The 13,159-nt window shown below is 38.3% G+C and overlaps 1 protein-coding gene across 1 annotated transcript in view; it reads right to left on the reverse strand.

The window, feature by feature from the left end:
* Positions 1 to 13,159, reverse strand: part of cdh13 (cadherin 13, H-cadherin (heart)) — a 269,402-nt gene that overhangs the window by 123,447 nt on the left and 132,796 nt on the right. The window contains exon 7 of the mRNA XM_028407949.1: positions 5,307 to 5,451. Within this exon, the coding sequence (XP_028263750.1) occupies positions 5,307 to 5,451 (145 nt within the window). The remainder of the gene's footprint in view (positions 1 to 5,306; positions 5,452 to 13,159) is intronic.

Below are 13,159 nucleotides of genomic sequence, written 5' to 3' on the forward strand. Positions count from 1 at the left end.
CTATCTTGAAAGGTCACCAGCACATTCTCATGAAGAAAAAAAATCTTGATACCATCAAAAGAAAAATAAGAAAAACCCAAGTGAAGTGGGCAAAAGAAAGTCAATATCAGTAGTTCCAAAAAGTTGGTAGACAGAATGAAGGGAAGAATAGAGCAACAGTAAATATGGTAGAATACATTGGTGTGTATAAGCTCAAGGGAATGTTGGGCATGAAGGCAAAAAAACAAAAACAAGAATGAGACAGATAAAGTGGAATAGAGTGAAAAAACATGAGTGGAGGAGTAAACAGAGGAAGGAGAGGGTTTGCCAGGAGACTCAGGCTTTGGCTGCCTTTGTTATCAGTTTGCACAGAAATGTCAGAGCACTGTGACATTCTTCCCTACAGCTTCCCCTGCTGCCCACCACTGCTGTGTAATACACGCAACAAACTGCCACAGATTACACACACACACACACGCGCTTATAGTTTCAGTTATACTATCACATGTTTTAGGGCTATAAGAGACTTTCTGTAGCCCAAACAATGTTACACTGAAAAAAAAAATAAACAAAACAAACAAACTCTGTGTACTCTCAGAAAATAATCTTTAAAAACTATATATATTCCAAAGCCTAGCTGAGTTCCAGCACAAAAACTAAACAGTAATTGCCTGAAAAACAGCAATATACTAGATTCACATAAAAATCAATGAGACATTTTGTTGTAGTAAAAGAAAGGTAAAAAGTTCAGAGATGAATTTATTAGGCTAAACTCGCTACATGGTTTTGGCCTCCACCAACACTTCAGCTCCGCGAAAAGATGTGATTTATTTATTAGAAGTGGATTTTTTTTTTTTCCATTTGAGATTTTGTGTAACCCTGATGACTTGTCTTTAGCAGGGATTCCTAAATAAGTTTGTTAAATTGAGCTCAATTCTGCTTTAAAAGCAGTCACAGTATTTATTTATTTTTTTCATTCCCATCTGTTCTATAAGGCACAGATAGGTGTAAAATAGGGTCACTCTCCTCTGAAATATGGGTATGCATATGAGTACAAGAGAACAGATTGCTCACAGTGATGAAACCACAAACAGACATCATCCAGCTCTGTAGGTTCCCTCAGCTCTGTGGAGCATTTAGTGTCTTTCATCCAACTGTTCTGGTTTTACATCTCACAGCCTGTTACAAATTCCCTCACTGCTCTCATGGCATTTACTTGACTTTGTGATCATGTTTTCTATCAATATGGCGAGCTTTTACCAGCTGTAAACCATTGAGAAATGACTACACTTTGCGTTTTTGCTTTATCTCAGTCATGCAGTGGTTTTCATTAATCTAAGAAAGGTTGTGTCGACTAAACATCTTGTTGTCCACCCTGGTTGCAGATTATGATAAAGTGACCTGTCTGACAGATGCCACTTTAACAATGTATCCACATAATATCTACAAAGGGGTTACATCTTTTGCAGGATCACTCAAACAACACAATCCTTTCAGAATTCGCTATTACAGGCCCCCCATGGGAAACTAAAAGCTGCTTAAACAGAATTTGAATGACTAATCTATTACAAGACACATCACTAGGGCTGTACTGACATGTTGACTAAGTAGACTATTTAGTACACATATTGGTAGGCATATGCATTAAACAGACAGTCTTCAGACCAGCATCCTTCATCTTATCTCAGAGCTCAATTAGGTCTGGCATCCATGGAAACTAAAGTACAAAGGAGCTGTCATATCATACCATGCTGGAAATAAAATCAATCTTTAGTTTATCTATTTCACTCACTCTGCTTTATTCCAGCAGCCACACAAGTTCATGGTAATAGTGATATTTACTGAGACAGAGATATAAAGTTAGAAAAAAAAGTGCACTATCATGTAATTGCATATAAATCCAGGTTCAGTCATATCAGGGCAAGTTGCAAGGAGGTCCCTGGCAGATATAACCTAGTAATGTAAAATTAGTTTTTAAAAATTTATTGATGCTGAGCCTGCAGAAGTCATAGTTAACTTGTCTGCTAAACAGAGTCAGGGCTAAGAGCTGCTACAATCTGATGATTCAGGTATTTTGCAAAATCCGGCCTCCGCTGGGGCCAAACCAATAAGAAACTTCCTGCTGGGATTTGTCATATTTCTGATTTGCACCAGGTGGGATTATTTTCTCACATGCAGTGGTGAAATGCAAGTAAATTTGTATTCCAGTAGTCTTTGGACGTACTTTTCTTTTGTGTTTTGGCTCAACAGCATACAGTTGACGACTGAAGCATAGGTTTCCTATCTTTAGTTTTCTGACTTCTTCAATAAGCACCGTCATCTGGGTAACATTACAGATGTCAGTAAATTGTTAACACTATGTTCTCTATCACTATGTTAATGTTGTTATCTTAACATGTGGTTTGGCCAAGCCCCACCTGAAACAGCTGAACCAGTAATAATAATCTTATTATATTCATACATAATAGTATCACTCAGGAAGATAAAGCCAGGCATTTTATCTAGATACTACTTTTTGGTGCTAAAACTAATGTAGTTGAGTATGACTCATGAGTGACTTTAATATAGCCTACATACATCCATTCAGAAACACAGACACTCAGAGTCCCCATAGAGATGTGACGCTACATATAGTATGATTGTGAAGGAAAGACCAAACACTACACACTACAAGCATGAGGTTAGGTTACCATATGTAAGCACTGAATAAACAGGTGATTATTTTGTGATTTACAGTGAGTTTTCTGAAAGCTGGATTTCATCATTTCAGCCCAGTTACTGCAAGATCAAAACATGTAAATGTACTTTTAGTTTGACACCTTTGCTCTAACAACATTCAGCTGCTCCTATTATCTTATTCTGTATAGCCAGTAATGACATGCTACTGCTTACCTAATGTACACAACTGTATTAGCAATTCATAACTCAAGTTCAGCATGAAGTTGTTCCACGACTCAGAATGTCTTTATGAGGATCTTTGTGTGTGTGTGTGTGTCTGCATGTCTTTCCTCTGAGTGTTGATTGACCCTTGTTATATGCGTAGGTCTGTTGGTAATTAGGGTTGTTTTTTGTCAGTTTTTTGGTGTTAATGATGTGAGAACAAACATTGTGAGAAGCAGCAGAGTAAATCTTTTTGGTTTATTGTTTGCTCATACGACTGCTCTTTCTACATTCACCAAATGTATTTCCTCAAAGAATTTGTCTACTACCGGTTTGGCCTTAGGACAAGTGACTGGAGCTGTCTTCAGGGGCTTTGTTTTTTTAGTGAATCCTTGGAAAAGTAGTTTGAGGTGAACAGCAGGAGCACACTGACTTTTGCTAATTTCATCATCAGCACCATGCGGTGCAACTATGACAGTTGAAAAGACTGTATGACTAAAAAGAATACATTTCAGCAGGTGGGGTAAAAAATGGCAAAAAAAATAATCACATCTGGCTTTGTTCTCAAAAGCAGTGAAGTATGTTTTCAAAGTCTGGAGAAAGCCTGCCACAAAATCACCCTTACAGAAACCAGTTATTTCTGTAATATAAATTAAAATGAGGAGACTCTGCTTTGTATATAGGAAAGCCAAACAGACCTTGGCAGGGCACAGAAACAGACAGTTTGTCCAGGATGTGACTGTCTCCAAAAATTTTCACCCAAGCATGTATAACCATTGTATGAATAATGCCAGTTATTCACACCACAGCTGTTCGATAATTAAATATATACACACATTTGTGTGTGTGTGTGTGTGAGAGAGAGAGAGAGAAAGAGAATATTATTATTATTATATTATGAACACTACAACATATCAGGTTTTCTAAATGGCGGTAGGTTAGCACAATAGAACTTTCCTAAAATAGAACTGTACATTTAACCAGCATGCATAGCAGAAAGGGCACAGCTGTCACATTGGAACTAGAAAGTAGTGACAACAACTCAGAGGGAAGCTATGTGTCAAAGTGACACTTATGTCTAAGACAACATCTAGATTTGCTGCGGATGTCAGAGGTGAAGAGTATTCTAGAACGCTCCGTCAGACATGTGTCACTTTGAATGAAACACCTTTGTCATAACTTAACTCATTTTCTAAGCTACCAATGTAAACATCACTTGTAAGATCAACATAAACTTTTTTACCCTACTTTTTTTTTAAATATAATTGCAGTATTGCTAGTCACCTCTTCGATGGAGCTGTACATTAACTTCTCACCTCAATAGCCTAATCACAAACTTGAAATATAAGAAGTGAGCACAGTTTGTTACTGTAAAAAAACATCAGATTGTGAGTTGCCCTCCAAAGTACACTTATTACCTATAATTGTAATTATGTGTGTCTGTAACACAGAATAAAGCTGTAATGAAACACAATGGCTCAGGATACTTTTAATGGTTGTCTTCCATCTGTTCCTATACTATGTCTATTTATAATTTTTCTATGCTTACTTTACTTGACACAAAGCATCATGGGATTTGAGTGGAGTAGAAGCATCTATGCATTTGGTTAAGTACAACAATAAGTGCATCTTTTCAGTAATAGCTACAGCATTGTGCCTGGAGACGTTTATGCAAATTGCTATTGTGACCTTGATTTGTCATCCAATAATTCTGTCACAATTGAAGACAAAAGACAGAAAGTTGTGCAGGACAGAAATTTGATCCCAGTATGATTACTAATTCTCTTTCATATAAGCTGTAAACACCTCAATCTGTAGAATCCAGATGAAGCCCCCACACTGAAGAGCTGAGGCTCCAGTGATTTTGTTATTAGTTCTGCTGTAACTCTACAGTTTCAGTGCCCCATGTAATTTCCTGCAACGCAACAACAATATGTTGCCATAGCAATGAAATGTGATTTAGATATAACAGTCGTCACTTTAAAGCATTCTTCCATCATTTCATTGCAGTAATAGGAGGGTTACATGTTGGCTGTTGTAAGCACACTGGGGACGTCGTATAAATGCTGAAATTACAGAGGTGTTACTGCTGGGAATCACAATGAGTCCACTGATTGGGATTTTTAAACCTGCATTCAGATGACAGCCTCAAGATCGAAGGTGCTGTAACTGCTCAAAAAATTAAATCTGTCTGCACCTTAATGCTGTAAAAAAAAAAAAAACTCAGTTTACTGTTTCTAATCTATAAATGTCACTGCAAAACACAGACCTTTATTTTCTGAAGCCTACTGTTAAAGTTGAGGAAACAAGATTTCTCTGCTTTTATTAGGAGTTAGTGAACTTAAAAGCATATGTAGAGGAGCATGGCGGCTAGCTGCAGATATTCCTTCCACACCGCACCAAGACGAAAAGCTCAATTTCAATCCACTCTGTGTGGCATGGCTTACCTGTAGGAGAACCCTCGAGCACTTCTCCTGTGTAACGTGTTTCTTTGAAGATGGGCCGGTTGTCATTTTGGTCAATGACGGTGATGAAAAGATTGGCCGGTCCCTCGATGAGGTTACCAGCAAGGTCTGTGGTTGATACCTCCAGCTGTGTAGATAAAAACACAAAGTCCTTAATTTAGCACATTGGATTCATAAAGAGAAAATGGGTAGGCAGGCTGTATGATATGCGGGTATAGATTCTGACCACATCTTGCTCTAAAAAGCAGATAAGACAATTATGACAAGACAAAGAAATGTGTATATACTTGTCCAAACATCTCTACACCTGCAATGATTGTCTGTATAATCATAGTGAGAAAACAATTTGCTGCAGTTAATTCAACTAAATGGTGTCTTTGTATATTAGTGGCACTTGAAGATTTTACCCCTTCTCTTTCCCCTCTGTGAGATCCCCAGTTGGCCTACATTCCATATTAATGGATTCAGTTTTCCATACTCTGCATTATTTCTAGTCATCCCCCATGTTCAACCAGGGGACCATACCGGCTTAGTGGAGCACAGTTAAAATATTCACAATATCCATTCAACAAACAAGTAGCTATTAATCCAGAATGGAACAACTGTGTTCCGTTTAGTTTGCCAACCTCTTCCTCTGGAGGCTAAATACATGCCACATATGCCCTAAAAGAAATATTAATGCTAAACACATGACTTATTTCTTCACACTGAGTGAACTCAATTCCTTCAACTGCAGTTTTTGGGAACATAGTATTTAAAAAGAATTAAATCTCTTACGATTCAGTGAATGGGGGCTCTTTGTGAGTCAAATCAATATTTTTTGTTGGCCTTCTATGTCTTTATTTGATAGTTAAAGGTGTTTTACAGAAAGTAATGGAACAAAGAGAGATGATGTGACACGCCGCAAAGGGCCAAATCCAACCATGTTCGCTACAAACCTAATGCTAAAGTGGATTTTAAGCACCAAAATAACAAGACAAGAGATAGTTTAGAAATGAGATGGAATTAATTTACTGTATCCAGCCATTAGGTTTGACAGTTACTTTGATAGCATAACCCCCCAAACTAAATCATTAACCCTTTTTTTTGACCCAACACTGCATTACAGTGTTCTGAACATAAGTTCACAGTCAGTGGCTCTATGCTACTTAGTGCTACTTAGGCATAATGGTGCTTTGAATTAAATGCTAACTCACCTATAATAACAATTCTAACATCTACATAGTGTGTATTGTGTACTGTATATTATTCTTTTCTTTCAGTTTCTCTTTTTCTTGATTACAAATTGATTAACAGCATAACACATTACTCACAACAACAGCAAAAGCTTGCTATTTAAATGCAGCCTTATTAATTCAAATTAATTAGGATGGATTAGTGTATGTGGCATATTTGGGTGGAATGAATTAATACAGGGTACAGACTAGAACAACTAACATGTCCATAGCATGCCTCTCAAGCTGAGACTTTTAAGAATTATGTTTGATATGATAGAAGCATTTTGTAAACATGACTACACCCATGAAGTTGGCACCTTTCCTCCCATGTAATCTGTGGGTAAGGAGATCCCTTCACTTTCTTTATTAGCACTGATGCAGGGCAGCAGAGATTCATTAGAGAAAAAAAGGTGCACCAGCGTTTCTCCTCTATCTCTGGCATCACATTACCTGCTTTCTGCTTCCCATCAGTAATGCATGGCATCACGCAACCTCTCTATCACACCGGTCATTCCACTACTTTCTCTGTATCTGACTTCTCTTCCTTTGTCCTCCTATCTCTCCATCCCTGTGGTGCCTGGAGCATATATTGTAATGGCCATAATGACACACATGCCGCTGATGGGTTTATATATCATTTCATCCTCCTTCTCTTTTTCTGCCCTGAGAATATACCCTGATATGCTTTTCATGAGAAGTTCCATTTCCCCCTCTGTCTCCATCCAGCAGAACTGCTGACTCTCAACTAATGAAGTTTTAAACCCAACATGTATTTTCATCCTATCCACTGAGCAGCTCACAGAGAGGCTCACACATATTAAACGTCTGCTGTATGCCTGCGACAAGCATACAGGGATCCGCATGGCACAAGATTTACTATCCTATGCCAACAAGCGTATGTCTGTGTGACTTCACTCACTCACACAGACACACGCACATAAACACATCCACTCAATCTAGCTTTTCTTCTCAGCAGGTCCAAGCAGTAATGAGAACATTAGCAGCGAGGTGTCTACCATCCGATCATCTGAATGGGGAATCCAACCATCAACACAGCAATAACCTTTTTGGCAGAAGGAAGGAATACATAATCAAACACATATTGTCGCACAGCAGGAAAAAGAAAATGTGAAAAAATGTGAACTTTCAAACATAGATTTACATGACTGTCTTTGATCCATTCAGAAGTTGCGCAGTGTGTAGTTACACCACTACTATTTATTGAAGTAGAGCCAGCTTGTCCTTATCTGGAATCATCAACAGTAACAGATGGATACATCTCTGCTTTTTACCTTTTAACAACTTTATTACTCTGCATCCTTACACATTTAATTAAACTGTGAAAAAGTGCAAGTAAATCAGCATTTAGAGGCCATATACGCATATTTTTGTGCAGTAATTTCTTTAACAAAAAGCGCAGATAATTAATGACAGTCCTTCTGACCATCCTTCTTCTTTGCGTCTTCTTAAATGAACTATCCACTGCATGTTGACTCTTTATTGTGTTATCTCTCTGTCATCCTTGAAAAACCCTCATTATTTGAATGTTTTTGCAAATCACCTCTGCACCCCTCTTTTGTTACCATATATCCTTGTATTATGGAGTACTGCAAAGAGATTGTATATATATATTTTTATCAGTGTATGGCAGCCACTTGAAAAAAGGGTCCAGGATAATGCATGTATTTTTAAGGGATAAGCAATCTTTTACATGTGGGTTATTGCAATAAGGTCCTCAGGGATGCAATCTGCCTGCAGCATATAGCTAAAGTTATTCTGTCCATACTGTACACAGTTTATCAGTCATTGTTACCTCCAGGGAACTGCCAACTGCAAAAATAAAGGGAGAAGGTAAACTGAACAGGGGAACAAAAATATGCATAGATTTTCTTATGTTCATATACAGCAAACTTTAAACTGCAAAAGAAGATGAACCTAGTGCAAAAAAAATTGGCCAGTGCATTCCTAAAGATTGCACAATCATCGAGACACACAGTCAGTGTGTGTGTGTACATCAGAGCAAGGCATTTCTCGCATGGCTCATCAGTTGCCTGTTAACAAAATGAGGAGGCTATTTTGCCTCTATCAGAGATCATAGCGAAATATTTCCTCAAGTTGAAAATTAGCATCTATGTGTGCAGGCAGGAATGGTGATTTCACTTAGAGGGAAGTGGCAAGGAGAATCAGAGTAGATGGGCCTTGAGGGACTGTGCCAGGTCGACGGCAGTCAGTCACACTGCACAGTAGCAGTTATCTTTACGCATAAGATCTTGGTTACACCTTTAGAGTGTGGATTTGTGACCACAAAATCTCCTTCCTCTCATTGTAAATGTTGCAAACAAAGCATGCATGCATGTTGATTTTCTCTTAAGGCTGTTCATTATATTGCTCAAACATTGACATTTCTTACAGTGGAAATTTAACTAAACACGGACTGCATTTATTTAATATACAAGAGTTGCTCATACAATAAATAATTGTGAATACGCCAATGTTCATTTATTCCAAAGAAGTACTGGGGACCTGTTGTAGCAAGGGTAATTAATGCAGGAATATATATCTGCATAGTACCAGATATTGTATGTGCTTTTTTCAAAACCTGACACAACCTAGGTTTAAGTGGACTCTTCAGCACAGCTATCTTTTACCACATATAAGGAAAATCAGCACTGACATACAAGACACACTACATCTATGTAATAGTTAAAAACATCTCTGTTCTCTCTCTGTTCAAATTTGTAGTAAAACCAAATATAAGGATCCTCTCCTTCCTCCTCCCCCGCTCTCCTGCCAGTCTCCAAGAATAGCCTATAGACTCTTGAAAAGGTCTCTGTGGCCAGATGAGAAGCTAGGTTGATAACAGGGTAAGGATACAGGCAGAGGTATGAGCTGAGGGCCCAGTCTATTGGGCAATTGGCTCATTGTGACAGAAGAAGAGGGAAAAGTGGCTGAGCTTGGGCAGTTTTATCACAGCCTTAAACACAGACAAGAATAGGAAGAGTGAAAAAGGAAGTGGTGAAAGGGTCATGCATATGGAAGCGTCTCTGTTGCCTTCCACCGCCGTCGCCTCATTTCACATTCACTCAGAATTCATCTCCTCCTGAGCCATTCAAGTAGCCCTCTCTTTGCCGGGGAGGTGAATTCAAAGGGGCTCTGCCTTCCTGCCGCTTTCTTAAGATCCCAGTGAAACTGCTCTGCGGTAGCTTCAAGGTGAATGGTAACCAGCACCTCCTAAACACTCCTGTGGCTCAGCCTTTATCAGCAGGCTGCTCTCCACCTAGTGGAACCCCAGTTCTGGCCTAACACAGCTCAGACAGTCTCTGAGTGGGGGAACTTTCCCCCCATCAAACTTTCCTCTGTGCTCTCTCTAAGACACAGCAAAGGGGGCATGATCTGATCTTTTGGAAACTTGTGAAGATTCTGTGCTGTGCATCTGACCAGTTTGACATTCTGATAATGGAGATTATAGAGACAGCACCACTGAGTGGTGGGAGTCAGATTAAATACAGAATACAGTATGCTAGAGGGATTTGCACAATTGTACAATTATTGTATTATTTTCCACTCTTCAGTCTAAAGAATAAAAAAAGCACTTCAGCCTTTATATGAATTTTTACACAGCTCCCTCAATGTGTGACTGTGTGCAGATGTTTTTCCCTTATTTTTCCCCATTCAAATCACAGCTTAAACCTTGAAGCATCAACTTCTTTTAGAAACACCCAGTGGGAAAGGAGGCTGTTAATCCACTGGTTCTATACACATCTGCTGCATCTAGCTTCAATCGTGAATAATTCTATACCAATGAAATTAAGCCATGGAAGCAGGTTGTCAAGAAGGAAGCACAGCTGCCAAGTGTGTTTCATGCTCTCACCATAACTCTCTGAAAAATCCGGAAACACCAACTGGGAATGGATGAGAGTTTTCTGCTGAAGAGATTTTTTTTTCTGCAAAGTGAAATCACAACTTCTTTCCTTCAAAGCCAGCAGTAAAAAAAAATCCCTATAACAGTTATTAAAGATCAGACGTTGCAGCTACGCAAGTGAGATGCATGTGGCTCTAGGGATGAAAATGGTCCAGATATCTCATAACTTTTAAATGTAGGCATGCTAACATGGGCATGATAGTCAGTACTGTTTCCAAGAATTTCCACCACCACTAATCAGTTGATATCAGAAAAAAAAACAACAACAAAAAACACAACAGAAACAATGTAGTTGACCATAAATGATCCTCTAAATGCAGGCAGTACTCCTCGCCATAGAAGCCAACAAAATGACAGAGAAACTAGATGGTAGAAGCTAACCTTGTAATCATATACATCATATAAGGTCAAGCCCTCCATCACATCACCTGTAGTTTCTTAAGGCAGTTCAGTTTGGAGTCCCTATGTGAGCTCTGACCATGCTGGCAGTGTCTGAGTCTGCCTAAACTCCTAATGATTCCAAATACAGGCAAATAGGTGGAGCAGAGATGGAGCTGAGGTGAGCAGGCATTCATGGAAAAAGGAAGATGGCACTGTGAGTCAGCATCCACACTTCACCCAAGGCAGGCACACCCTTAAATATGTAATGGGTTGAGTTTAAATAATTAATACAATTAAATAAGTAATAGAACAATACAACTGTCAAAAAGGTAACCCATCTAAAGAGAGGGCAGGATGTGGCCATGTTTACTTCTTCTGGGGGGATGACTCAGTTTTGGAGCCATGCGCTAAAGGCTTGGGGTAACTGCAGCTGTTGAGACTTCCGCACTGGCTTGATATGTGTATGTTTCAATGTGTGTCAAAATCTGAATGGTCTTAATCTAAAACACAGTGGTTTTATTTTCTTACTTTACTTTGGGGAGATACCAGGACCTTTAGTCACTATCACACATTAGGTCTGTGGCAAGCTCATTCTAAGATGCACATCTGAACCTAATGTACTCTCTTTGTGCATGCTATGCTGTGTGCTATGTCTTATAATGAAAAAACTAAAACCAAGCAAAAGTTGCATATGCTGTAAGTTATGTAAGTTTATGCAGATGCGTTCCAAATAGAGCAGCACAGAAAATGATTTGTTTCAGTTTGGAAAACCTCCTGCGTCCTATAATAAAAGTTATATTTTTAAATTGCACACAATTTTGCAGCGTAGCATTGTGTTAAAAAATGAATAAAGTCTGCTTTGTGCACCAACTTTACATAACTGGGGAATTTTGTGAAGAAAAAAAAAAAAAACGATTTTCCATGGAATACATAAAGAAGCCAGCTCTGAATATTTAAATGAAAAATCAGTATGCATTGGCGGTCTAATTTGTAGTTCTAAAACCTGTGTTAATGATTTTAAAAACCTTATTTCTTGTCTTTATCAGCACGAATGTCCCAGAAATTGTAAATTGATTTTCATCAATTTTCTTCAGCAAATACAACTTCTCTTGGGATATTGGATTGCGACATACATTTATGTGGATTTCTTTTTTACCGTCTCTAATCCTGCAGTCACTGATGTGAAATGTTCTTCATTACATCAAAAGAAAAGAAGCCATGGGAATGTCAAAGAAGATATAAATAGATGGTCTTTGGAAAGAGAGAGATTGAATGAAAGATGGAAGGTGAAAAAGAGTGGGGGAGTTAAAAGTATAGAGAAAAAAGAAAATGATAGAAAAGATCTTTCATTCAGCTAGCCGTCTGCTGAGATAAAAAATAATCCTGCTTCTGAAAGGCACTGAAAGAGTCACAAAGGCTCTCCCTGGTGTATCGTGGTACAAAACATCCCCCTCCAATAAGGTATAATTTAATCTCCCTTTGTCTGGTACTCAAGCTACTGTTAGGAGAGCTGGTGGAAAATTAGGCTCACCTGTCCACTACTATTTCTCTGACTACTTCTATCATGTGTTATATTTGTCCTTACAAAAAAGTTGAAATATATATCATCTCTGTCATCAGCAGTGCTATCTGTAACTACTGAAGAGTTTGTGAATTTTATATTTTTTTAAAATCTTCTATAGATACAAAGAGGATTATCTGTTTGCAAGGACAGTCCATAACGGAGGACACAACTACCAAATACTTATCTTATGTAGGGAGAAATATGAATATATATATATAGAGAGAGAGAGAAAGAAAAAAACATACACAGTGTCATGCGTATTATATAATAAAATGATACTGAGCACATTTAAAAAATATATATTTTTCACCATAAAAATGAATGTGTAACATATCTTAGCCTCCTTGGTGAATGTCTAGAGTTGAGTTAATGCCATCATTTCTAAACGTTACCAAAATTGGAATAAGAATTTTCAGATGGTTGTTGTTCAGCACATGTTTATGTAAGAATATAACTGCTGCTGAGCTGAAGAAAGTATTTAGACATATGCCTGGGTCGGCAAATAAAACATTCACTATGGTGCAAAATAACAAGCTGTTAGGTGTTAGGTGTTAGGCTGTAGATTCAGCATTCAGCTGTGTCTTCCACATAAACATAACAGATCAGTCTTGACCTAACCAACACTGAAAGACTCTGCTCACCACTGGGGCCGGTTAAATTACAGGGACCTCTAGAATGTATCCTCACTGAAAATGGTTTACTGTGCAAGGTTAACAGATGTACACCCTATTGTACCAATACATGTGTCTCT

Source organism: Parambassis ranga, chromosome 6, assembly GCF_900634625.1.
Source record: "Parambassis ranga chromosome 6, fParRan2.1, whole genome shotgun sequence".
In the NCBI taxonomy this organism is placed as follows: domain Eukaryota; kingdom Metazoa; phylum Chordata; class Actinopteri; family Ambassidae; genus Parambassis; species Parambassis ranga.